We start from the raw sequence: 27,540 nt of genomic DNA, 5'->3' as shown, positions 1-27,540 counted from the left end.
TGGAATTTCAAAACTAATTTCTCTGTTGGAATTCCAGACTTCCCAGGTACTTTTTGGTCATTTGCCTTCCCTTGTAGCTTGGGAACAGATGTGGCTGGAAGGCTGATGTGTCTGTCTTTCCCACTGACCAATTGGCATCTGAGCTTTTGCTATGAGTTTGTGGGTCTGAGTCAGCCTCCTGCTTGAGATGATTTCTACAGGGACCAGGTTTCTGAGTCTCAGAGCATAGCCCAGGCTCAGAGTCATGGTGCATGTACCCAGTGGGGACTTCTCTGTGAAGCTGTCTGGTGCTCTGCTCTGCAGAGCCGTGTCCCACTTCAACTACCTTCCCATCATGGATGAATAAAACCTAGGTTTAGCTGGCATGGTAGCACATGCCTGTAACCCTAGAGGCTCAGGTATCTGAGGTCCCAAACAAACAAAACAAAACAAAATCCAAAAAATAAACAAACCCAGGGGTAGCACAGGGTCTACCAAATTCTTCACTCAACAGTTCCTTCACATTATCCTACACTGTGTATTGTGAACATTTCTCTTCTTACTCTGATAATTCAACCAATTCAACCCACATTATGTCATCATTATAATAAAAGTAACTATTCATCAAATCTTCTGTGTGCCCAACTACCCCACAGAGAAAGCATGACTGTCCATTTTGCAGGTTCATTATGATCCCAAGTGGAGAGAGAGCTGGATCCAAATCTTTGTGTGTCTACCTCTCATTACTACTATGTTTTAAAATGAAGCTGTGTGTGGGAACTTCAGGAGACATCCCAAGAGAAGAGTTTGCCATCCTCCATGTGCTTTCCAGGTTTTCTCATTCTGAAAGTGGACAACATGATCCTTACTTTCTGAAGAAAGGAAAAAGAGGAAGAATATGGTCCTGACCGAAGAAGGCAGCCTGGCAGTTGTTATCTAGTTGGAGGAGGAGGAGAATTCTGGGTAGACCCTGGTGTATTGCAGTAGATTCTGGCTGCCAGTCTTGACCCAGATACAGAAAGATGATAACCTAGGTGCTAAGCCCTTAAAGCATGCTCTCTATTTGTTCATTTGAACATAATGCAAAAGAAACCGAACTGTGGGTAGATGCATGATGAATTGTTCTGTCTTCCACAGCATGGGAGTAGAGGGAGAAAGAAGAGTGGCTACACTTAGCTTGGGAGTGGGAACTCCAAGAGTACCTCAGGCTGTAGTGACAACTCCCTCCATCTTTCTGAACCTGTATAGAAGGGTAGTTTGGTTTTTGGCCTGCCACTCAGGAGATCATAGTTAATGTTTTGTTTTGTTTATTTGTTTGGTTTTGGGACCAGAGATTGAACCCAAAGGTGCTTTTCTACTGAGCCACATCCCTAGCCCTTTTTAAATTTTTTTAAATTTTGAGACAGGATCTTGCTAAGTTGCTTCGGACCTCGCTAAGTTGCTGAGGCTGGCTTTGAACTTGTGATCCTGCTGCCTCAGTTTCCTGAGCCACTAGGATTACAGGCATGCACCACAGCGCCTGGCTAATGTTCTGTTTTTGACACTTTGAGAAGGTCAGTTATTCTCTTAAAGCTTTAGTTTCTCTTTTGTTGGATTTCTAAGAAGCAAACACTTCATTTCTGCATATTCTGTGAGGTAGTCAGCACCTTAGGAAATATGCTTGAAGTAATGCACGTGACAGCTGGGTTAGAGTCAAGGACAGATTAAACACGTGAGTGTCTCAGATCATAGCCCGGAGTTCCCTTAAAGCATGCTCTCTTTTTGTTCATTTCCTTTACCTCACATTTGAACATAATGCAAAATATTTGTACAAAATAAGGAATTTATACCATATGAATAGGATGCAGCCTGACCTAACTCTCAACTTATTTTTCACTTAACTTTTTAAAAATGCCACCAACAGCTAGTCATTAGTCATCCAGGCTTAACTAAGCATGAATATAGCCAGAGTCTTTCAAATTATATTTAAGAATTATTTTCTGGTTGGCCAAATTATCTTCACTTTTCTGCAATTTCTGTTTTCTTTCTAGTGCTTAAAACAAAACAAAACTTTGAAGTCAGACATTTCCTTGGGAGCCAAATTAGAAGATTTTTTTTTTTTTTTAAACCCAAGGCCTTGTACATTCAAGGCAAGCATTCTACCAACTGAGATATAGCCTCAGTCCTTAAGATTTATATTTAGATAATAAAATACAGCACAGTGAAAGCACTGTACTGTGCATTATTCAGTTTCTGAGTTTTAGGGGAAGCAAACAACTAACTTCTGGACACTGTCAATTATGTTGCAAAAATATCATCAGTGAAAGGCTGGTGCCTGGGAGGTGTGTTTTAAAATGTCCATTGGAAGAGACTATTTCAGTAGACAATTAACATTTTGAAGTAATGAAAGGTGTCTCGAAAGCAAACCTGAGATAGTAGGTACCATATTTTTTATTATTTCTGCTGTTTAGTGTTCCTTTTAAAGCTGTACCTGGCCAGTCATCTCATCTGACTCCAAGCAGAGTAGGAAGACAATGGGTTGAGAGACCTGAGTGTGAATATAAGACCTTGGGCAAGATAGTTAACCTCTGAGCCTCAGTTTCTCCCTTATAAAATGGTGATAATAATCTATTTTGAAGTTATTATAGATAATATTGAAGTTGTAAATAAGGCTAATATTATTTAAAAGCATGTTATATACCATAATATAGTCTATTGTAAAACATGATATAAATAATTAACAGGCAATTAACCTTTCTCCCTAACCTTAATAGCCTTGTTAACAGATGGTTACTTTGAAGAGTTTTCTAGAGCCCAGGTTTGCTATAAAGACTGGTTTCTGAGTTCGGCACATGTTCAGTATCCACATATGCTCTGTAATATTTTGCAGTCGCCTGTGGGGCCAGTGTTCTGGGTGGGCAGTGGTTCCCATCAGAGGCTTTGCAGTCAGACCTGGGGGGAGCTGTACTCTGACACTGTCTTTTTGTATCTGCCATCTTCAAATAATTGCCTCATCACAAACATGTGCCTCTCCTAAGGTTGTGTGGACACCCTCTGCACTCGGGCTTTTGGTACTGTGATTCCCAAAAGCATCAAGTTCACTTCCTTTCGTAGTGCATGGTTCCCTCTGCAGGATGGTTCTTGTGCTTTTTGCTAGGTTAACTCTTATTCTCTGCAGCATCCAAGAGGCCTTACGTCCCTGACCCCCATGACTTGACTAGGTGCCCTTTCCATCTACCTGCTCCCTGGGCCACCTTCCATTTAGTCCTGTGGGCAGCGTATGGACATGGTCTAGGCATTGGTCTACCGTGCTCCCCCACTGCTATAGCTTGGATCTGGAATGTCTTCTAAAGGTCTCTGGTTAAAGGTTTGGTCTTTAGCTTGGCACAATTGGAAAGAAGTGGAAACTGTTAAGAGGTGGGGCCTAATGGGAGGTTTTAGGTCATTGGGGGTGTGCCCTCGGACTATGGAAAACTGGTCTCTTCCTCTCTGTTTGCTTCCTGGCCACTATGAGGCAAGTAGTTTGCTCCCCAGTTAGCTCCCTGCCATGTTTCACCTCAGCACAGGCCTGAAAGCAACGGGGCCTACTGCCCATGGATTGAAACCTGGAACTGTGAGCCAAAATCAATCTTTCCTCTTTAGAAGCTGATCATCTTAGAGATTTTGTTATAATAATGGAAAGCTCACCAACACATTCACTGTAATATTGATTGGCACTTTTGGGTTTTGTAAGTACCAGGCCCAGAACTTGGTGCTTCATGTTCACTGTCTCATTAAAATCTCTTAACTATCCTATAAAAAAAGTTTATTTGCACAGATAGGAAACCGAAGCTCAGAGAGGGTCAAGGATTTGCTCAAGGTCCTACAGATACAAGCAGGAAAGCTGGGATTTGAGCCCAGGCTTGCCTTGACACCAAACCTTTTGTAGTCAATTGCAAATTTCTAAGGGCTCACGAGGTCTTCACAGACACATAGTAAATATACAACAAATAATAGCTATTATCATTTTGACCTTGTCCAGTTGTAGATCTCTGAATGGAAAAGAACACAACCCAAAGATGCTCACACCCCTGGCACAAGAAAGTTGAGGTAATGTGTGGTGACCACAAGATGATCTCCTAAAAGCAAAGATTCCGCCTTTGCCTTCTGTAATGATTCCGAGCACCACTGATTCTCAACAAATGACTAATTGTGTGTTTTCTGTCACATAATCTTTGTACTGAAGAGACGCTTCGGTGCCCATTAGCACTTTGGTCCCTTCCCATTTCTGAGTGAGGAAGGGGTTTGACTTTAAGAGGGGGCCAAAGAAATGGCTGGAGTTTCTTTTTGATGAGACACACAGGATGAGAACCATTTAAATAAACGTCCTCTTTATTTTACCAAATATAATTTATCAGTTAAGTTGACATTTGTCAATTCAGTTATAGTAACTATAAATAATTCTCTGAAGACACAGTTCTTTAACTTTTGAAGGATACAAGAGTAAACCAATATTGCTCCTTGCAGCCAGGCCAAGGGTACATGCAGTTGGTACAATGGGAGGGGACGGGAGGGGGAGAAATGAAATCTATTGATGTCAACTTCATTTTCCTTCCCTCTCGCCCCATGGTCCTCCTCTGCTCACACACTCAGAGCAGGGGGTGTGCCTGCTTTCTGCTTTCTAGGCAAAGGAGGACTGATTCTCCAGGGACAGCCTGGCTGAACTCCAGAGATGAGGAAGGTATGAGAGGCTGGAGCAGGGGTGACTGGAAATCACAGGGGTACAGCCTCAGGGTTTGGTGCCTGTACAAGAGTCTGTGTGCAAATGTGTACTGAGGTGGAAGAAAAGATGAAAGGAGGTCAGAGGGAAGAGCAGAAACAGGCCCAGGCTGGTGTTAATGAACTCTGTTGGACACAACTCCAACTAGATAACCTCTATGATTCCTTCCAGTTCTAAGGCTCTATGATTCCAGAAGGTGGCCTGGGAGGAAACGGGAGAGAAAGAACAGTCTCTAGAGGTCTGGGGCAAGTTCCCAGGGTAAGGCCTGGTGCTGGTAGAAGCAGGCCTACTGCCTAGCCTTCTTCCCTTGGAGGTGGCCCTTTAGGTTACAGAGGAGAGGGTTTACGGGGAAAAGCCTGACAGGTCAGAAGAAGTCTGCATCCTCATGCCCAGATTGGCACATGTGAGTGTGGACAGCTGTCTGAGCTGTTTGGAGCTATGTGCTGGAAAGAGGCAGAGGCTCCGGATTTCTCTCAAGTTTTTTTTTTTTTTTTGCTAGGCTGAGAAGCAGAAGAAGCCAATTGGTGTCTGTACTGCTAGTTCTAAATCCTCTTTGGGATGAGTGGGGAGAAGAGGGACAGGAAGGGAGAGTGAAGGATGGTAGTTTAGAGATACAAACACTGGTTAAGCAATGGGACTGGTGACTTGAGGTCTGATCAGTACTGCAGTGTTGGAGTCTAGAAAGAACAAGGCAAGGCCTGGTGTGGTGAAGGAGAAGCAAAAGCCTACAATGAGGAAATCTGTCTGCCATATTGAAAGGGACAGGTGACCTTTGTAAGCTGGGGAAGGAGGTGAGGTGAGAGCTGTGATTCCCTTACTACTGGCTAGTCAGTGACCGGCACAGTACCTAACACATAGTAGGCACCCAATAAATATTGCTTAGTACATGTTTCAGACCATACTTGCTGAACAGCTCATCGTGGGGAGGCTGGGAATTTGTTGAATGAGTGAATGAATGATTGTGGGCAGGAACCAAGAGAGACTGACCTCCATGATCATGAAAGCATGAGTGATCTTTAGGAAGTAATAGAGGCCAAGGTGACCACATGATTATGTTCTCAGGGGAAACAGCAGCAACCAAACACCCTTGGTTGCCCTCAACCTCCCAGTCATTCTCCACATATCCTTGCTCTGTCCCTATTCTTGGAACTCCGCTTGGCAAGCTCTGGGGAAGGTAGTGCTTAGATATAATTAGAGAGGAGGGCTGGACAGAGATGAAGACTCAGACCTCCAGGCCCAGGGAGGATGTGGATCTTGGGAAACCTGTGGGTAGACATAGATCCACAGGGAGACCAGGCTACTGCTTATTCCTTCCTGGATGACATTCATCTGGAAAACAATTAGAAGGAGTGTTGGTGATGTTGACCAGGCAGTCAGGCAATAGGCACATGCACAAATTGAACAGTCAGTCCACCTTCCTCTCTCTGAGAGCAGGAGAGCCTAGGTCCAGAGGGCAGAGAGTAGGGCTGGGATCACAGGAGCCTGAAGCAGCTGTCTCCTGCCCAGTGCTTTGACGTTGGTCCATTTCTGTGTGTGTGTGTGTGTGTGTGTATGTCTGTGTGTTCTATCCCTCTGTTCAACGAAAGAAAGAAAGAAAGAAAGAAAGAAAGAAAGAAAGAAAGAAAGAAAGGAAGAAAATAACATAACCAGAAAACCAGAACCCACTCACAAAGGTTTTCTCATTAGGGCCACAACTGAGGTTGCTAAAGCTAAGTCATATACCCCCAGATTCCAGACAGAAACCCCCTGCCCCAATCCACCTCACCTGGAGGCACCCACCATGAAATTGCACTTGGTGATTGTCTCAAAAATCTACTTGTACTGCTTATCTCAGTCCATCTGTCCTTCCTGAATTCTTCCTACCCAAACTTGGCTCAATGTATAAAAATTCCCATTGAAAATAATGAGAATTTGGTATCAAAGTGAAGTCCTAGAAAGAGGTGAGAGTGGAGGTGGGGGGGGGTGGGGAGAGGAAAACAAAAGAAAAAAAATCAAACAGGAAGTGCAGAGGGAAAAGGCTGAGTGGCCAAGTTAGTCCCCAACATCTGTGTCTCGGTCCCCAATGAGCCAGAGGACATGGAAGCTGAGTGCCAGGAGCCCAGTGCCAAGCAGGTCCCCCAGAGCAGTCAAGTACGGGATGGAGAAATTGTCCGGGTCCAGGCCCCGGCCCCACATCCAGTGCACCATCCAGTCTGCGATGTACAGGAGAATCAGCACCTGGAGAGACAGAAGGTCCTGCTTGTAGCCATCCCCTCTCCAGGGGGAGCCAGAGGCCACACAATTGGACCCATTCAGTGTATCACGAGGCTTGGCCAGCCACAAGGGCTAGGCTGGGACAGTGCATTTCCCACTGTGGCAACCTCTCTGTGTTCCTTCACCCTCAATTACCAACAGGCGAGATGAGAGCCTTTTAGAAGGTAAGATGCTGCCATAGCCGGCATCGGCATTACATTCGGCTCCCCAAATTTACCAAACTAGGGGCTTCCTAACCTGAGTCCTTCCCCACACAGGAATTTAGCCCTCTTGCCTCTAATTCTGGGTCAGCCCATTCTTGGGTCACTCCAATCCTTGCCAGGTTGGCCTCTCCAGGCGCCTGGCAGGAAGCTGGCAGTGGAGTGAGCTTTTCCTGCAGGGCTTTCTCCTCTGGGCAGAGTGGCATAAGGATAGCATTTGAGGCCACTGTAGGCATGTTTGTCTGAGTAACAGTTGATTATCCCAAGTTGGCTTTCTCCTGACCCTTCCCCTTCTGCTGTTGTGGGCTCAAAGAATGCAAGTTTACTTTAACATTAGTTCTAGCAAAACAGAACTGTGGATAGGTTGGCTAAACATAAAGCAGATGATGCACTGCAATTCAAAATGCTGTGAATTATCTGCTGCTTTGATTTATCGGTGCCTTTACTTACCTTCTATTACTACATATAATTAAGAATGATCGAGATCAGAATCATGCTAGTAGGCCCAGAATCAGAAATGCTGGATCTCCTGAATAAGATTCTGCATTTTTTTTTTTTTTGGTACCAGGGATCGAACTCAGGGGCACTCAACCACTGAGCCACATTTCCAGCCTTATTTTGTATTTTATTTAGAGACAGGGTCTCACTGAGTTGCTTTGGCTGAGGCTGGCTTTAAACTCGAGATCCTACCATTTCAGCCTCCCAAACTGAGATTACAGGAGTGTACCATGGTGCCGGCTGAGAATCTGCATTTTAATGAGATTCACACACACTTTAAAATGCACTTGGGGTGGGACTGGGGTTGTGGCTCAACAGTAGAGCGAGACCCTGGGTTCGATCCTCAGCACCACATAAAAATAAATAAGTGAAATAAAGGTATTGTGTCCAACTACAACTAAAAAAAAAATATTAAAAAAAATGCACTTCAGTCTAGAATACTGTGGTGGGGCAGGCTACATCTGCACAGTGCTTGACATTTGGGTTCCTTAAATGACTGTGTTGATGTGAGAATGGAATGATGTCAGATCGGTAACCCTGACAGTCATCTGAGAGGTTTCACTCTCAACTATACTTTGCAAATACTGTGGTATGAAAATTTTGCCCTAAGAGACTCAGATGCAGGACCAGAGCCCTTAATGAAGGCAGAAGCCAGAGCTGTTACCTATTTTTAGGCAAACTTGGTTGCTCTCTTGTCCTCTGTCAGGGAAGCTAGGGGTGACAGTTCTAGTATCCTTCACGTTCTTCCTGAACTGTACACAGGTGCCTTGTTCTATAGCCCTGACCCTTGGTGAGATCCAGAACCCATGACTTCACACCCTTTCCAGCAGCTGCAGAAAAGTCCCAAATAAAGAACGCAGCCAGGGGGCCCTTGCGACATGCTCCAGGATGGGAATGGCAGCAGCTGTCCTCACTTCTAGCCTTCAGGCAGTCCCAGGACACACACTGGGAGGAGGCAGCAAAAGGATCAGGGAGAACTTTACAGGGGATTAAGTGTCATATTCTGCCCCTCCATAGATCTAGAGAAAAGAGCAGAGGTGAGAGTGGCCCCAGGGCTTCGCCTTCCAATCTCAGCCAAGGAATGAAGTGAAAACCTCCACTGCAGACCCTCAGCATAACCACTCCTCCTTTTCCCATTAGGGGTTTTATGTGACCCCACTCGCAAGGGAGCATGGCAACTTGAGTAACTCCTGCTGGGAAACAGCATATGGTTGGTTCTAAGCCTAGCCCATGCTAAGATTCCTAACACAGCCTTTCTAAAATTGGGGGTGGGGAGGTTTGGCAAAAGGGGACTTGCTACATAGAAAGTGTCACAGTATTACGGAATGGCAAGGTAGATGGGCTCCTATAGATGGACTACCCAGTGCAATGGTTTTGACACTTTTTCAAACTGTGAAGCCTTTTATTTAAATGAAGCCCAGCATGCAAAACAGAGGAAGCTCCAAGTGGAACTCTGTGGTTAGGCTAGTTATGGTGATAGCAAAGCACACTTGCTGAGCACCCCTTCCTCTCAATTTGCAAATGTGCATCGTGGAGGGCTGGGGTTGTAGCTCAGTGGTAGTGCATTGCCTAGCAGTGTGAGGCACTGGGTTCAATCCTCAACACCACATAAAAAAATAAAATAAAGGTATATGTCCATCTACAAATAAAAAATAATAAATCAATTTTTAAAAAATGTACATTGCTGAGGCTCAGAGAGGTAAAATCACTAGGTCAAAGTCATGCAGCATGTTAGTGATTCTTCTGGAAACACTGTCTATTCTTCTGAACTCTGTTCAGTATTTATCAGCTACCCAGAGCCAGAGAAGGAGGTGTCTGATGGGCCCAAACTGGGCCACCGTTTCTATCCAGGAAGGGAGTAGCCTTGGCCTTTCCCTGTACTCCTGCTCTTGCTGGGCCATACCTGGAGCAGTGCAGCTGTCATGTAGAAGATGATGAAGATGAGTGTGAGGGTGGTGTGCCCGCCCTGCATACAGCTGATGGTATAGAGGAACACCAGGTGTCCTGGGACCACAAGGAGGAAGAGGACCCGGGCTGAGCGGGAATTCACATCTGTAACCAGAGAAGAGCGGGCATGAGGTTGGTGGGGAGAAAATTTCTGGTCCCAGGCCAGGGTCAGGAGGACTCTCACCACTCCCAGGCTGCAGACAGCTGACTGTCTCTATTTCTCCACCCTGTGGTCCCCAGTCCCTAGGATGTCCCAGGAAAGATAACCTTGCGGCCTGGGCTCTGCCCTCCAGAACAAAGGGCAGTTTAGCAAAGGAGAATCCTGGACCTGGGCCTCCCCAGCTTAAGCAAACTTCATGATTATAAACCCCTCGCCCCCCAAAAAACTCCAAGGCTGGAATGCGACCAGCAGACTACAAATCTGCTGTTACCAGGACTGAAGAAGGTGGTACAAGGGCTGGGGCAGCGGCGAGGAGCTTGCTCAGAGTTCTCCCCTGGCATCCCATTCATGTGGAGGAAGGTGGAGATGCGGCTGGCCTGCACTGCCACCAGATTGCCCCCAACACCTGAGGGAACACACAGGACTTAGGCTCAGGGTGGTGGGGAGAAACAACCTTCTTACTTTTTGGTGTCCATCTGTAGAGGCCTCAGTAGGCACTTCCCAGTCCCTAGTCCTCAAGAGAAGAATACACCCCTGCTCCCAGTGATCTTCTAGGTTCCTCTCTGCTATGGCAATGTGGTGGTCCCAAGGGACCCCAGTGTGACTATGAGAGCAATGGCAAGGAAACAGGCAGATCTGCAGACTCAGAGCCTGATGTTCCACCAGGACAGTGAACACCTGCCTGCCCACACAGCACAGGGGACAAGCCCTGCCTCACCTCGTATGCTCTAATGCTCCGAGCAGACCCGGGCACCTGGTGCTTATGCTTGGATTCCTTTCGGTAATCAGTTTCAAGTAGTGTTTTGAGCTTCAAACTCAAATCTGGTGCTTTTCCCAGGATCTGTGCTGGTTACTTTGTTTGCCTTCACACTCTGACCTAGTCTTTCTCTTTTCAGCCTTGCCCTGAGTCCTGGATGGCAGATTTACAGGCAGTCCCAGGACACACGGCTGGGAGGAGGCGGCAAAGGGATCCCCTGGCCTCCTTTGCTGGCTGCTTCCACTTGGGTTTGTGCAGTGGGAGGTATCAGCAGGTGAACAGATGGTGGGGTAAAGAGGGGTCAGGTATTTCTTTCTGGATCCCTCTCTGCTTTCTGATAGTGGCTTGTCCATGTTGATGGGCTCCTAGTCTCTGTGGCCTTCAGGCCTGGAGGCTCTCCCTTTGTTGCTAGTCTCTGGGTACCTCAATATCTCTTTTGGGTCCTTTTACCCTGCCCCTACCTTGTGAGAAGTCTCTTCAATATAGTCTTAAACTCTGAGCTGGATTCTCTTGCCTGCTGTAACTTTGATTAAAACAGAAATCCACCCCCTACCTCCCCTTCCCCTGTCCCTCTCCTTCCCCTTGATAGCTGATACTCAAACCTCACCATTGATTACAGGTGTGAAGACAGCCATCCCTGCAAAGTTGGGGTCTGAGACGGTCTTGTCCAAGATGAGGCCTCCCACACTAGAGATACAAAGACAAAATGACATCAAGACCACTGAAGGGTTCTTCCCTGGTCTCTGGGATGAAAGGAACAGACCCATCTAGCCTTGGAAACAAAGGAAAGCATGATAGCTCCTCATCTTTTAGTCCTCGCCTCCCTTGCCAGAACCAGCTGCTGCTCAGAACACCCTGACTTGGCACAGTGAACTCAGAACAAGCTGATGGTTCCAGGTCAGGCAGCCACTTCCTGTACCCATCCCCCAAGCTGGTTTGAGGAGCCACCTGCAGGGTTGCCTGCCTGTGAGGACCCCTTCATTCTGCCTGCTTGGCATTCATTTTCCTTTCTGGTAACAGCACTAGGCTCCTCCTCAGGGAACCACCTTTCTCAAATTCAGGCACTGTGGTCCAGATAACACTGTGTCAATGATAGCTCAGCTCCTGACCACCCATTGGTTCAGGGATAGACACGTGACCAGGTGAGACCCAATGAAACTCTATCCTAGGACTTTGCGCAACTGTTGGGGTAAAGAATCTCTCTTCCTGCTGGACTTGGGAGGGGTTAGCAAAGTGTAAACCTGGGCTGTAAGCCATCACTGGGAAGAGCAGAGCCAAGAGACAGACTCTCCTGGGGCCCTGATGACATCATATGTGCCCATGAATCCAGCGGTGCTTTTTCAGTTTCCTTGGTCAAAACACCCTACTTTGGAATGAAACCCAGTTCAGGTGGTGCCGGTCTGCTGCACTGGAAAAATGTGAGACTGATGTACTATTGAATGCATTTCTGGAGTCCTCCCTAGACCCTTCTTTCCAGGGGTTTCAATGGAGTCTACTGCAGGGTGTAGGTGGGAACTCAGGGCCTGAGCCTACCTGCTGATGGCCATGGCAATGATGACAGGCTCCCAGCCTGAGTACAACACCTCTCTTGTAGCTGGGCTCCGTCGGGCCAGCACCACCCAGACAGGCAACAGGGCCACGAAGAAGGCACACACCAGGGGGTAGATGTATCTCCAGTGATCTGAGAGGGCAGAAATCAGAGGGAGATGAGCACTGTGGCTCCCTGCTCCCTGCCCCCACCCAGGCTCAACCTGCACATGTTCCAACAGACCAACAGATCACCAGCAATAATACACTGAACACCTGTACAACCTCATTTAGTCTTCACTGTCAGCCTAAGAGGTCAGCAGCACCAGCCTTGCTCATTTTGTAGATGAGGAAACCAAGGTAATGAGCTACCCTGACACTGAACTTACTAGAGGCAGAGACCAGACTCCAGGCCTCTAGATCTCAGAGGTTATTATCTCCTATTCACTTCTTCAGCTCGCAAGAAGATGCCAGCTTTCAGTTCCTTTCTTTATCCTTTCTGCTTTATCCCTCTAAGGGAAACAAGATCCACAGGACCAAGCAGGAATATATTTCTGATACTTTATCTCCTGTCTCTGCTGCCTGCATGAATTTGAATCTGTTCAAACCAAGCAGTTAAGAATATATGACCACATCTCCCAATCCCACCCGAGAGTCCACCTGAGCCACTCTTGGTGGCCTCAGCCTCACTCAGTTCCAGGTAGAGTCCCCAGCTGATGCCTGAGAGCAGTGCCAAGGTGATGAGATCGCCCAGGCTGGCAGCAATGGGTGTGGCCACGTTGTCTGGGTTGATCCCAATCTTGCGAGAGCCAATGATGACTCCAATCATGATCATACCTGGAGAGGAGGGGGAGGCGGGCCAGGTAGGGTGAGTGGAAATAAAGGGGTACTAAGAAAGGAAAAGAGAGAGTGGAGGTACCAGGCATAGTCAACAACTCTGGGGCAGCCTTCCTTACTCCTGCACTCCCTTCCCTTCCTTACCCAGCACCAGGGAGGCAATGAAGGCTGTGGCTACACTGCTGGCACACAGCAGGAAGGCATGTGGGATGCTAAAGTGGCCATCAGGGATCCAGCCAAACACGACGGCTGCGATGGATGCCAGGAAGCCCACCACCGTGGCCTGCACCTGAGGAGAGGAGTGGGCAGAGGCTGCTTAGCTGAGGGCCACTGAGCACTCAGCAGACTCTTCCTGGCCCTAGGCAGTCCCAGGAGGCAGCCTGGACTGGATTGTCCAGTCCTCCCATGCTGGAAGGATGTCTTTATTTATTTAGTTTCACACCAGACACTAAGACTGGGCAGTGCACCCTGCGGGAGCCCAGGACATTTACTGGCTGAATGAGTGTTCCTTTGGGAACGGGGGCAGAGATCAATAAACCGAAGACTTCAGCCAGAGTCAAGACCTGGGACTCAAGGGGAAAGATGTCCAGTCTGGAATCCGCGTGGCCTCCTGGGGAGATGGGACAACAGTGGCAGCGGACACTTTAGCACTCCTGAGACTGCTCCTACTTAAAGGCCCCTACTCCACCTGAATGGGAGATGCCACGGATCTCCCCATCTTGGTTATTTTCCTGCTTAGCTCCTAGAGTTACTTTGCAGGATGCTAGAGATTCACTCAGGAGCCAGCTGGGCCTGACCTAAGTCTTTTAGAGACTCATGATTAAGGGGGAAGCTTAGCTCATTGGCTTCTATGCTGGCTCTCTTACCTGGATGAGGGCCATGTTTCCAGTGATCATCCTCCAGAGCTCCTTGGGTGTGTCCATTTGTCCAATGTTGGCCTGGGAGAAGGAGGATGAAGGGCTGAAGCTTCAGGCTTGAAAAGGCCTGGGGCTCCATGTGTTAGACCCCTGATCCGATCAAGAGGCAGTGCATGTGGCCTAAGACTCTGGGACTAGGACATGAATGTCCTAGAAAGCGAACAAAGGTGGACGCAGTGGCACTCACCTATAATCCCAGCTACTAGGCAGGTTGAGGCAAGAGAATTACAATTTAAAGGCCAGCCTGAGCAACTTTGACCCTTTCTCAAAATAACATTTTAAAAGGGGTGGGGTGTAGTTCGGTGGCAAAGTGCTTGCCTAGGAAGTGTGAAGACCTGTGTTCAACTCCTAGTATCGCAAAAACAAAACAAGCCAGGCACTGTGGCACATGCCTGTAATTCCCGCAGCTGGGGGAGCTGAGACAGGAGGATTTCAAGTTCAAAGCCAGCCTCAGCAAAAAGTGAGGTGCTAAGCAACTCAGTGAGACCCTAAATAAAATACAAAATAGGGCTGAGGATATGGCTTAGCGGTCGAGTGCCCCTGAGTTCAATCACTGGTACCAAAAAAACCAAAAAGAGCCGCCCCCCCCCCCCCCCCCCCCCCCCCCCCCCCCCCCCCCCCCCCCNGTTCCAATCACTGGTACCCAAAAAAAGCCAAAAAGAGCCGTCCCCCCCCCCCCCCCAGCTTAGAGGGTTGGGAAGGGGGCCCAGAGGCAGCTGCATCTCTTTCTTACTCCCAGGACATGTGAGTGGCTGGCGTAGGACTGGGGCTGCAAGTGTTTGGGAAGGACTGGGTAGCATGGGCCAGGAGCAGGGTAGACAATGTTGGATGGGTTATGTTGGTGCCCCCTTCTCTCTGCCACCTTCTCCAGATTCTTGGCCATGCAGGGACATCCGTGGCCACCTGAGTTTTACTGTCACCCACTCTGTGGCCCTGTATCTGGCTCAGTACCTGAATGGTCACAGCTGGTCTAAGGGATTATGGGAGGTGGAAGTGATGAGCAGTTCCTCCCTATTTCCTTAAAGAACAAGTTGCCTGGGGGAAAGGGAATGGGCTGGGAGGGGGGCTGGGAGGGCCTGGCTCTGCTCCTGCCCAGCTGCAGAGCAGGGCTGGAGATCAGAGGCGGCCCCCACCTGTGCAGGCTGAGAAACCAGCATGGTGCCCGCCTGTCAAAGCTGTACAAACAGTCACGAGGCAGGTTGCTAAGCAGGGGTTGGGACAGGCATCCAGCGATGGCTGGGACATCCAGAAACCAAGCCTGGGAACCACCTATCCTGGGATCTCCCTACACCTGCCCAGGCCCTCCCTTCCCGCCCTTCAGGAAGGCAGAGTGGCCCTCTCCCAGTCTCTGACTCTGGTTGGCCAGAATCTTCTCCTCCCAGCCAGGATACTCACTGCAGTGGACAGCCTCGATGCCAGGGTCATTTCCAGGTTCCCCTTGAGTCCCAGCAGCGCAGGCACCAGGATGAAGACCTCTGTCACCTTCTGGAAGACCTCCCAGTGCTATGAGGTGAAAACAGAGCTCAGGAATTTCAGCGTCCCAAAGCACTGGCACTGAGGCTGAATAGATGGTTGGGATCAGGGTCTTGGGAAGGAAATGGGGTGAGCAGGGAGAGAGCACCAAGCACCTTCCCTCCAAGAACCTGGAAGCAAAGCAAGCTTCCTAATAACATAATCCCCATTCCGTCCCCAGATTGGGGTGACCCCTGGCATGGCTCCACTTCCTCTGCAGCCAAGGGGAAAAGGTGGTGGGGACCCACATGGCTGAGCCACCTCAAGCCTGCTTACACCCCAGAACTCCTTTGAGATCCCCGCTCCAATTGCACGTCCAGCCCTTTGCCTTTAGTTTCTCCCTGGCCTCAGCCTTGGGCGGTGTTGTCTCAGCTGTGGAGAGCTGGGCTCCATGGGGCTGGGAAGATTAGAGCGTTTGTTTGGTTTCTATCTCCAAGGGCTCTGGGCCTCAGCCATGGCGACGCTCCTGAGCAGGCTCTGAATTCAGACTGTGCGGGTCGGCTCTAAATGCTGGTCATCTAGGGGCTTTCTTGAGCCTCTTCTGCACTCCCTCAGCCCTCGTCCCCTCCTTGGCCTTAATGGGCAATGTGGTTTCCTTTATTTGTTTTTAGAGTGGAAAGCCTCCAGTTTTGGAGAGAGAGGAGCTGGTGGGCGGTAGGTGGCCGAGTGGATGTGTGCAGGTTGGTCTGGGCGTTGTGGCCTGGAGGTGAAGTGCTGTAATGGGTGAGGGCACTGGTTGAGAGCCTGGGGTCTTCTACAAGAGACCCAGGGAGGGACCTCATGCTAGCTCCCCTCACATAGCCCAGCTGGGGACCTCAAACTCCTGACTAAAACACTCAATTCAGGAACCAGATTAGATGGTCTCTAGGGCAATTCTAGCACCATGACTTTATCATTAAATATGAGCAAAGCTGCAAGTCACAACCACAGTGAGATATGGAGATACCACCCCACACCCACTAGGATGGCTACTATGAAAGCAAGCAAGCGAACAAACAGAAAATAATGAGTGTTGGCAAGATGTGGAGATTGGAATCCTTGTGCACTGTTGGTGGGATTGCAAAATGTTTCACAAAATGGGGGTGGGGAGGTGGCACCATGGTTTATGCCTGTAATCCCAACTACTCTGGAGGCTAAGGCAAGAAGATCACAAGTTCAAGGTCAGCCGGCAATTTAGTGAAATCCTATCTCAAAAAAAAAAAAAATTATAAAGGGCTGTGGATAGAGTTCCATGGTACAGTGTCCCTGGGTTCAATCCCCAATGCTGAAAAAAAAAAAAAAATTGAAAGCAGGATCTTGAAATATTGATACATCCATCCATGTTCATAGCTGAATTATTCACAACAGCTAAGATATGGATGCATTCAAGTGTCTGTCAACAGATGAATGGATCAACAAAATGCAGTACATACACACTATGGAATACTACTCAAACTTAAAAATGGAAGGAAATCCTGTCAGATGCTACTTTGTGGATGAATCTTAAGGACATTATACTAACCAAGTCAACTGCACAAAGACAAACATTATATGATTCCACTTATATGTGGTATCTGAAGTAGTCAAATTCATTAAAAGGAAAACCAGAAAGCAGGGTGCCTAAGGCTGTGGGTGGGGGAGGAATGGATATAGAGTTTCAACTAGGAAAGATGAACATTCTGGAGATTTGTTGCATTCCAAACACTGTGAATATACTTAATACACTTCAAAATGGTTAAATCAGTAAATTTTATATGTTTTTTTTTAAATATATATTTAGTTGTAGGTAGACACAATACCTTTATTTTATTTTTATGTGGTGCTAAGGATATAACTCAGTGCCTCATACGTGGTAGTCAAGCGACCTACCACTGAGACACAACCCCAGCCCCCATGTGTTTTTTTTCTTAACCACAATAATAATACATTTTTTTAAATGAGTTAAGACTATCAGAGGGGGCTGGGGGAAGGGAAAGGGACTAGAGGAGGCTGGACATTGGGCAGTCCCATAATGCAAAGAGCTCTCTTTTCTTTTTGGGACCTCTTTTTTCTTATCACAGTTCAGTGTGCAGATGTTGGGGGCCATAACGGGAACCTGGGGAAGGGCTCATGTCATCCGTGTCAGAGCATACCCTTGTCTGTAGACCCTAGGATTCTTCTTATAGTCTGAAAGGACCCAGGACTCTCCTCAGGGAAGCCCCTCTCTGATGATGTCGGAAGCGGAGGAAGCACCTCCCACCTCAACAGCAGCTCCTGAGCTTCCAGGCAGCCCCTTGAAGAGGCCCCTTCCAAACACTGCAAGGATGTGAATCCCTTCTCACCTGGGAGGCAGCCCCAGTGAGCGCCATCAGCCTGAAGGAGCTCAGGGACTGTTACTCTTGGACATGGCCGGTGCACACCACTGGGGTTCCAGCTCCCTGTAGTCCTGACCTCATTTAGTTTTACTGGCTCCTTCTTCCCAAACTGGACAACAGTTCCAGAAGGGGGAAGGGTTCACCTCCTTGCCCCTCCCCTGACAAGGGTGCTGACTGCGAGCTTTCAAAGCACAGCCTCATCTCGTATCCTTGCCCCCAAACATCTGCCCTGTCTGCTTCCATGATGCCAGCTCCATGCACAGCTGAGCTTCCCAGTTAGGTGGGTGCAGTGGGTATGGGCTGGCGGGGTAAAAAGCCTCGGGGGAGATACTTCAGGGGTATGCAAGTTGTATTTTCTGAATTGTTTGTAAGAAATTATTACTGGTCTTTATTTTTTTAAATATATTTTTAGTTGCAGATGGACACAATACCTTTATTTTACTTATTTTTATGTGGTGCTGAGGATCAAACCCAGTGCTTCCCACATGCTAGGCAAGTGCTCTATCACTGAGCTACACTTCCAGCCCCTACTTGCCTTATTTTAAGAAAAGAAATGTGTACAGTTCAGTGAAGCCTTTCTGGTTACCATTCTAAGCATCCCCAAATCTTTTCACTTCCTGGCAAACATGTACCCTTTCTTTTAACTACAGAAACATCTAGAAGGAATGGGGTTTTAGGAGGGATAGGCTGAGACATGTAAGGAGAACAAGCAGCCACAGGAATAGCCCCTATGAAGCAGCCTGGAACTACCTGACCCCTGGCCCAGCAACGTTGGCACTTGGGTCAGAACAGTCAGTTCCTACACACATACATTCTTCACCCACAAAACCCTCTCAAAGATGCAGTTCAGACAGGGAGGCTGTGACATGTAGGCATGCGCAGGGCTCTGGGAAGAGTGGCTGAGAGGCTGGTGATGTGGAACCAGCCTAGGAAGCAGGGTGTCCTGAGGTTAGGAGTGGGTAGGATGTGGCAGGGACAGATAGTGAGTAGCTCTTCTTCCTCCTTTGGCCTAATTCGGGCCCTTCCTGTTCATTCTGGCTGGGAGTGTGTCTGCCCCTGAAGTCAAAGCAGTCAGCCAAGTTGCCACCTACACTTTCCTGCTCTGCTGGGGATGGAAAAGGGTCCAGGAAGCCCTGCTCTGCTTGGGGGCAGGGGGAGCATCTATGGATTTTCACTGCTTTTCAGAAGCACAGCCCCCTTCCTTTCTCTCTCTCCTTGGTATGGAAGGCTCATCACTCCCTGATGGTTTAGAAGTGGAGGATGAGACTGTTCTTCCCACACTCAATAATAATCCTGATTCTGAGCAATCACCCTAAGTCCTGAACCTCAGTGGCCCTGCCAGTACCTCTTCCTTATACTTCAAACCTGCTTCTTCTGCCCCTCCAGGCTCACACATCCACCCTCAGCTGTCTTCAAGCTTTCTGGCCCGAGTCTTCTGCTCCAGGAGGGTAGCTGCAAGGAGGAAAGTCCGAGCCAGGAAGAGATGGAATTCAGACATTAAGAAGACTTGAATTCTTAGATTCAAGCTCTAGGCACCAGGCTGCACAAGAACCTGAGAGATTTGAGCTGGAGCTGACCTTTCAAGGTGAGGCCTGGGTTCGAGGTCAAATTATAGTATCCCTGCCTCCATAGGTCTGAAACGTGTCCCAGAGGCATCCTTGAGGTGTCTGAACAGAAGGGACTCAGGGTAACACCAGGCAAACAGTATGTTCAAATATGAGAAAAGCCAATGGGGGTCCCCAAAACAGGCAAATGCAGAAGGGTGGTCAAGGAAGACGGGACCTGAGTGCTTGCCCAGGAACAGTGGCAGCCATGAGGTCAGCTGCCAGAGAACTGCTCCCCACTCTTGGGGAGGCTACACAGCCATCTATTCTCATCTCTGTAGACTCTTTGGTAGACACAGAGGAGAAGGTATTGGGGCAGGTGTCTATCTACTTTTCTTGGGATCCTTTGCAAAAAGAGGAGTTAAAATAAGGTCCTGGGAGTTCCCCATCCTAACCTAGCTGAAAATTCTAGTGGAGGTTGCACACCATCTCCATCCCCACAAAGGCTGACAGGAAAAGGGAGTGGGATGCACTGCAGCAGCCTAGGACCAAACTTGGGGGAGGACCATAAAACACTGGCAGTCTGAAGTTCCCTATATAATCCCCTTCTGAAGCCAACACTGGGCCCAAGTCTGCTTCCCTTCCAAATGTTGGAGGAATTTCTGGCTACAGTGGTCAAGCTGGAGGGAACTGCAGTTCACTTAACCTTTTTCTACTCTGGCTGGTACATGAGCTCCACATTCACTGCAGAGGCTGCTTCGCACACACACGGAGCAGACCAGAGGGTCGGTAGCAGCACGGGGGACCCTGGACCAAGGAGGCATCTGAACCAGGGCCCACACAGACTTCTATCTGTTGCTCTGTGACTTTGGGATCCTCTATAGCCACCTCCTCCAGATGATCCCTGTCTCTTAGATACTTTCAGGCTGTCTCAATGACAGCCATCTTAGTGTATGAAGGGGGAACACAGGTGTGAATTCTTAGAAATCATTCTGTGTCTGAGATCTTCAGTCTCCCCTTTTGTTCCCCTGGAGGTGGAGTAAGAATCTTCCTATAGTCCCATGTCCCTGACCTTATGCACTCACCCCCTCCTGTGATCTTGCAGCAGTCATCTGCAGGGCCTGCTCCAGCTCAGCTGTAGTGGGAAGGCTGGGGGAGGGGGACAAGGACAAACCAGCCATTGTCATCTACACCAACTGGACCCTCTGGGGTGAGGTGTGTGAAATGCTACTCTGAGGGCAAATGGTGGCCCTCTGGGGGCACATCAGGCAGCATTAAAGGCCTCTCAATGTCTCAGGCTGACAGGTGTAAGGCAAGATTCAGAGGCTCTAGAATCCTCTGCCGTGTAGTGTAGGATAGGTGGTCGATGGATCCCTCCCTACCCCTAAGAACTTTTGTTCTTGTTCCCTTCAGAAGCTAGCTCTATTGTTCCAGATTCCAATAACTTTGTTCTTCAGGGGAAGATAAAGACTGCAGGCTTAACTGACTGGCAAACCACGGCCATGCTGAAGGTCTCAGACGTTAGTGACACAGGCTCTGGGGACAGACGACCAATGGTAAGTTACCTAATCATTTTAAGCCATAGTTAGTTTCTATCTATAAAATAGAGGTGATTATGATTTCTACCTCATGGGACTATAGAAAAGTCCCCAAAATGCTTTATCCAGAAAATAAAACAACCTTCTGAGTTCACCATTGGATCCTGATTTGGCACGCCCCCCTTTTCTTTCTTTTTGTGGTGCTGGGGATCAAACTTGGGGCCTTCTGCATGCTAGGCCAGCACTCCCAGTCTCATACCCCTTATACAGACACCAACTAGCCCCAAAACTGAAAGAATGAGACCAAGGCCATAGGAAAGGGATGGAAATGGTGGAGAAACTCAGTGCTAGCTCATTTCTTCTCTTTCTCCTTCCCTTCCTCGATGCCCTAGGAGTGCCTATTGGGGATGTCCCAATAGGCACTAGCTGCCTAACTTCCATGTAGAAACTATTCTCATGAAAACAGGTTTGGGGAGACGGGAGGCAGTATGGGGCATTTTGACACAAACACCATTCTCATTAATAACCAAATGTTCAGGGTTCTCCTGAAGGGCTCAAGGGCTATGTGGACAGTACTGGAGGAATCACCTAGAACCAACCACATTCAGTACCCTGGGACATAGGGTGAACTCTACCAGCAGTCACTGCATCACTACATGCATGGTTTGTAGTACTGACTTGGCACAGGGGAAGTAATGCTGAGCTTTGTGTTCCTCTGGGAGTATGTCAGGAAATACTGGGCAGGTGGGTGGGTGGGGACCTTGGTGGGGATGTCCCAACAGGCACAGGCCAGATCTCCTCCTGCTTCCTTATATCTGAGTACCTAGGACAGAGCCCAGAACTTGGCAGGAACTTGAAACACATTGTTGATTGAATTAGATAAACCTAGCACCTGCAGGGCATGGTGGCTCACACCTGTAATCCCAGTGACTCAGGAGGCTGAGGCAGGAGAATCACAAATTTGAGGCTGGTCTTAGCAATTTAGTGAGGCCCTGAGCAACTTATTGAGACTGTCTCCAAATAAAAAATTAAAAGGGTACCTTCATACTGTGCTTCAAAAACTTTTACCCAGAAATGCAACTTTATCTCTCTGACCTAGGGTTTTAGGGTAAGTCCCAATTCACAATGAGCTAAGCATGTCACCAGCTCTCAGCTTCCAGGTCTTGCCAACTTTTATGCTTCGTTCTACCCAATACCCTCATAAATAGCCCTCTTTGCCCAGGGCAGGTTCATGACAGCAAGTTGAGGAGCAAAGAGGAGAGACAGTTCTGCCCAGGCCTGGTTACACTGTGTTCCAATTTACAGCACATAATTAGCTCTTTTAGGTCTTATTATGCCAACGCCCCAAATCGTGCATACGGCGCATGTGCCCATCCCCATTCCCCAAGGAGACTCTGCCAAAGTTGCAGGAAGATAAGCAACACAAATGCCTTTAAGAGCTTTTTCACTTCATCTGAGACCCTCTTGGCAGCTGAATAAATTCCTGCCCAGCAGGTGAATAAAGGAGAGACTTGAAACCGAGCTTTCTACCCTGGGTATCCTTGAAACCTCAAGTGAAAGGGAAAGAAGGCAGAAGGAGGAGACCCAGCTAGATGTCTCCTACTGAGCTGGGTTTGGCAGGAAGGCTCAGGAAGCAGCCCCGTCTGTCCTCTCTTCCCTCCCCAAGCCTGAGCTCTGGACTTAAATCTGTTACTGTTAAGCAATACTACCCTACTCAGCTTCTGTAGAAAGTAATGAGACCAAGAAGAAACTGAGGATGTGATCCAAAGGGAAACAGTATTCTAGGACGCAGCAGATGCTTCTGACAGGGAGGCAGAGAGGAAGTTCCAAGAGTTGTAGTTTCCCAAGGAGTCACCCTGCTCAGGCCTTACCTGCACAATGTCCAGCACCATGCCAGCAGCCACAGTCCCGAAGCCTGCCAGGAGGAAGGGGAACAGCACTTGCAGCCCGATGGAAAAGGAGGTCTCTTTGAGTGGGGAGGGTGGTGCAGGGCCACGGTCCGTGCTGACGTCGTCACTTTCATTGCTTTGGCTGCCGTTCTCCAACAGGGCGTCCTCTTCCCGAATCCCCTTAGCATTGGCACGAGACTCAATCACCACCACCTCCACCCCAGCCCCATCAGGCCCCAGGAACTCTGAGGTCCCGGCCAAGGGCTCTCGCCCGGGGCCATCTGAAGAGCAGGGAGAGGGAGTGGGGCCAGTCCCGTTCAGCTGGTGGACGTCCTTCGGCTCCGGCTTAGAGGACATGACGGGCAGGGAGGAGAGGAGCGGGGAACTTTCTTTTTTTTTTTCTGCTTTTCTCTCCCTAACTCAGGAAAGATCTTAGTCTTGGGGGGAACCCAGGCTTAGGTGCCGCGGGTCCTCTTCCCACGGCTCTCTGCTGCTACCAGGCACTGCAAAAACTGATCCACCAACAGGCAGCCCCATGAAGCACTGGAGCCGGGTTCTGGAGGGGAGCAAGAAACTCCTCACCAGGCTCAGCAGCCCACCACTAGGGGTGCAGATGCCTGCCTCCAGCCACCAGGCCTCTTGCCTGGGGGAAGTCTGTCTGACTTCTTATCTTCTTTGGTTCTCAGAGGCAAGCTCCTCAGGGAAGGGGGCATCCAGAGAAGGACCCAGCCCAAGGCTGCAGTGCCTCCGGAGGCAGCCCCTCTCTCGTAAAAAGTAGACCAAGTTCAGATCTTTCAGAACACAGCCTCCACCTGGGGCTGGGGCTCCTTCCTGCTCCTCCTGCTCGGTGCCTTCGGCTTCCCACAGCACCTCAGGCTCTGGTGGTCCCAGGGCAGTGTCTGCTGTCTTTCCCCTCTCTTCCAGAGATTTCCTCCCTTCCTGGGAAGACTTTGTGTCTCCCCAATTGCCTGGTCCTTAAAGTCACGAGAATCTGTATGGAACACCTTATGTGGGAAGAAGAAGAGAAAAAAAAAAAAGAAGAAAGAAAGAGAGAGAGAGAGAGAGAGAGAGAGAGAATGAATATGTTACGATACAGGAGAGAACAGCGCATACTGGCAGAATTCTCCCCCAAGGCAGTTAACAGTTTGTTATAGAGTTTGCTATTTGCCTTTCTCTTTCCACTAAAATTACTTGGTCCTGCTCGGTTACATCCAGAGGCCCGGCAGGTGCTACTCCCACCGTCCTCCCAACCACTCACCCACTGCCACAGGAAGACTGTGTGGAAGACCTAGTCTTCTCAGCAGCCTGGGGTGGGCAGGGGTGTCCTCAGGGAGATCCCTTTTGAATTCCAGTAAGATTCAGGATTATTTAAGTGTGATCTCTCTCTCCATGGGAAAATTGCAAATTCAGTTGTAAACTTGCTTCACAGACACCCCGCTACAGAAGGTTACTGTTTACCATCACAAGACAGCAACAGTAAGACAGGACACTGATCAGAGTAAAGCCCTCAGACCACCAAACGCTACAGTCCCTAAGGGGAAAAAACTCAACGAAACTGGGAGGACTCCCTGGGCAGTGGGGCAAGCCTGCCAAACCAAGGCCAAGAGCCAGAGGCCTACCCACTCCTGCCCTTGAGAGTCAACAGTGTTACAAAAAGCTCAGACGCTGACTCTGGTCCAGGCTTCTGTCTCTGCTTCTCTTCCCCTGTGTTTGGCCCTGTGAGCTTGTCAGATAGGACAAGGCAGTTATCTCCATTTGAAGGGAGAGACGGTAAAACTATTCTTCATTATTATTCATATATATCAGTAATCTAGGATCCCCCTGTTCTCCAGATCAGATTCAGTGAGTCTGATAGAGTGTAATTCCTAAAAACGAAAACAAACCCCCCAAAATATCAATAGAAAATAAAAAGAAAAGCAAAGAAGCAAAACAAAATCCCAAGCACCATAAGCTAATATGCACTTGCTCCCAAATCATGTCTTTGGCTGTCATGGTCCTTCTTTTCTTTGACTAAAGGGATCCCTGGGCCTTGATTTCAACCTATTTCATTTCATCAGAATGACTCTCAGAAATAAAAAATAAATTGAAAGAGGGGTTCCCACAGGTAGGATGAACAGGCCCTTAAGTATTCCACACACTCACACTTAGTCAACTCCAGTTGGGGAAAAAGGCTGAATCAAACCCCAGGAACAGGTCCAAGGGAATTATTTTCTCTTCCTATCAATTCAGTCACCACCAAGACCCCTTTTCCAATCAGTGTACTGGGGTCCTTTCAAAGATCTTCACTAGAGGGCCAGGAGAAACCTCTGAGTTCACTGGCCCATGCCAGAAAAGTTTCTGAGTTCGCTAAAACCTGACACCCCCGCCCCCTCCTGGTTTCCTGGCAGGCCACTTAACCTGAAAGGGGGGCTTGCGGGAGAAGCAGCCGGTCCCTCACCCACTCCTACAGTAAGGAGACTTGGGACGGGCCTCAGGCCCAGAGACGCCCCATACCCTCCTCCCAGGAGGGGACAAAAAAAAGACCCGTTTTGGTATCCCCCCAACCCTACGGAGGAGGAGAAGTAACTGGGTGGCCTCGGACGTCTCTCCAGGACTCACACTCAGCAAATGCGCTACGCGCCAAGACTCCCGCCCTCCGCTACCTACCCCGGTCCCCAGACCCAACAGCACTGACCTGCCCCTCGCTTGGGAGGAAGGGGGGCGCCTGGTGAGTGGCAGCAGGGGCCCGTGGTCTCGGGGGGTGCAGGGTTCCCCCTCTTCTCATCACTCCTCTTCCTTGGCAGTCCTCCTCGGCCCCCCGCGTGCCCCCCCACACCCCCAGCCAAGGCGAGCGTCCAGCCGCGACACCCGGCTGGCTACATTTCGTTTCTGCGTTACAGCGAGGCCGCAGCTCCGCTTCCACGAGTGGGAGGTGACCGGGGAGAGCAGGATATACCGCCTCGGGCCCGGTGGGGGGGGACCTGGACAGGGGAACTGGGGAGCCGAGCTCTCTCGTCCCCAATCGCTTGTTGCCCGCCGACTTGGGCCTGACTGGTTGGCTGCCGGTGGCAAACGTGATCTGGGGCAGACTGGGAGGCACCCCCTCCTCCATCAAAAAAAAAAATAATAATAAATAAGATTCTGGACGGACAGCTGCAGCAGCCAATCGGGGAGCGGTGTGAGGGCGGGCCCAACCTCGGCTCGGCCCCTTTCCTTCGCTTTGTGCTACGAAGGCGGGGCGCCGGGGAAAAGCAGGGCGAGGAGTGACGGGAACTGCGAGCCGGCCGTCGCCGCAGCGGCCAGCAGGTCCCTGCGCGCATCGGCCAGTGGCCCGCCCCAAGTCCCCGCTGGCCGACACTCACTACGCAGTCCCACCGCCATCGCGTCCGCTCCGCGGTGCCGGAGCTCCTGTCGCCTTAGAAAGGCCAGTGCGCCTGTGCGCGGGTACCCCTGCATCTCGAGTGCTTCCTTCGAGCCTCTGGCCTTCCAGACGACCGGCCAACATCCCTGCGGAGCAGCCAACCAGCTCCGGTCCCGCGGGCTCTAGCAGCCATCCGCTGCTCCTTCCCCGCTTCTAGTCCCCGGACCCAACCGTCCTTACCCTGTTCTTGGACGCCGCTCTTCTCTCGCTGACTGGTCACGTCGCGCTTCCGCCGGGTTCCGCGTTCCTCAAAGCAAATGACTTGGCCCTTACGAATCCGGTCTTAATAAAGTCCCAGCCTTCAAAGGGGTGGGGATGGGCGGGCGGGAGGGAAAAAGAGGTCAGACTCGCGGCCGGGGTCGCACACACATCACCTGAGGTAAGGGCGGCGGCCGGGAGGGGGGCGCGCCTTCCTTTGACCCACTGAGCCTCGTGGCCGCACGGGTGGTAGTGGTGGGGCAGATGCCTCCATCCCGAGCGAAATGAAATCCAAGTTTCCCTGACGCACCTGGTGGGATCAAAGAGGGGTGTTCCCAAGCTCGCTTTTTGCCACTTCCTCCCTGGGGTGTCCCCACCTCTCCAACGCAAACCCACAATATTCATTCTCTCTGGGATGTTTTCGCGCAGGGGATGTGACCCTTCCCCCAAAAGGAACCCCCACTGTCAGGTTTTCCTCTCTTGTCGGTGGAACCTGTGACCAGAGGTTCCTTCCTGCCCTTTTCCTCGCGGAAAATGGCTCACGGGGCATTTGTACGGGAGTTTGGAAACAGAGATGTACCTGAGAAGAAGTGTCAGGGCTGGCTATGGAATTTTCAGCACATGAATGCACCGAGGGCACACACAGCAACCTGAGCAAGTCATTCCTGTGGTCAGCGATCATAAATCATACACTCAACCAGCCCCATACCCTCCAATCCAGTACCCTAGGATTAGCAGCTCAGCTACTGGGGCATTGCATTAAGGGCCTACAATCTTTGGGGACCCAGTGAAGCCAATGTCAGTGTCTCAGGTCCCAATTTTGGCTTTAAATACTGAGTCTCTCAGCCTGAAGACAGAAGTAGCTCTGATACTGGGAAACATTAGGCCTCCTCCAGAATACCAGGTTTGTGAATCCCTAAGGTTGGGCTGGGAATTATGACTGATGTGTATGTCCAGTCAGGAACTGGAGACAACTTTTCCCTACTCCATTCAATGCCCCCAACCCACTCTATTTCATCTCGACAGCTTGTTCAGCTACCTATGTATAAAATCTTGATCTTCTTCCTATTTCTTTATTAATTTTTTTGTAGTTGTATATGGACAGAATGCCTTTATTTGTTTATTTTTTTTAATGTGATGCTAATCATTGAACCCTGTGCCTCACACCTGCTAGCTCTGTTACTGAGCTACAGCCCCAGTCCTATTTCTTTACATTTTCCATTTTTTAATCCCCCTTATTTCCTGTGGATACTTTTCCAAAAAGTGAAAGCATTTTAGACATATGGGATAGTGTTCAAAATCTAAGTGCACAG

At 49.4% G+C, this 27,540-nt stretch overlaps 1 protein-coding gene across 3 annotated transcripts; it reads right to left on the bottom strand.

Annotated features, from left to right (window-relative positions):
* Positions 1-4,311: 4,311 nt before the first annotated feature.
* Positions 4,312-26,228, bottom strand: Slc41a1 (solute carrier family 41 member 1). Of its 3 annotated transcripts, none has more exons than XM_048809536.1 (11): positions 26,210-26,228; positions 22,612-23,633; positions 15,209-15,316; positions 13,763-13,834; positions 13,041-13,185; positions 12,720-12,896; positions 12,066-12,213; positions 11,140-11,219; positions 10,047-10,181; positions 9,572-9,720; positions 4,312-6,934 (listed from the first exon to the last, which is right to left on the bottom strand). In XM_048809536.1, exons 2-11 carry the CDS (start codon positions 22,984-22,986, stop codon positions 6,749-6,751), a joined length of 1,575 nt encoding a protein of 524 aa, XP_048665493.1. In that variant the 5' UTR covers positions 22,987-23,633; positions 26,210-26,228; the 3' UTR covers positions 4,312-6,748. The 3 variants fall into 3 exon arrangements, with proteins under 3 accessions (XP_048665493.1, XP_015339243.1, XP_015339244.1); XM_015483757.2 differs by lacking the exon at positions 26,210-26,228 and adding an exon at positions 25,304-25,707; XM_015483758.2 differs by lacking the exon at positions 26,210-26,228 and adding an exon at positions 25,304-25,707 and having other exon boundaries at positions 12,750-12,896.
* Between the last annotated feature and the right edge of the window lie 1,312 nt (positions 26,229-27,540).

The sequence above is a fragment of the Marmota marmota genome, unplaced genomic scaffold (assembly GCF_001458135.2).
Source record: "Marmota marmota marmota unplaced genomic scaffold, marMar, whole genome shotgun sequence".
NCBI lineage: Eukaryota > Metazoa > Chordata > Mammalia > Rodentia > Sciuridae > Marmota > Marmota marmota.
Note: the sequence above shows the minus strand (reverse complement) of the source record. Positions and strands in the feature narration are given on the sequence as shown.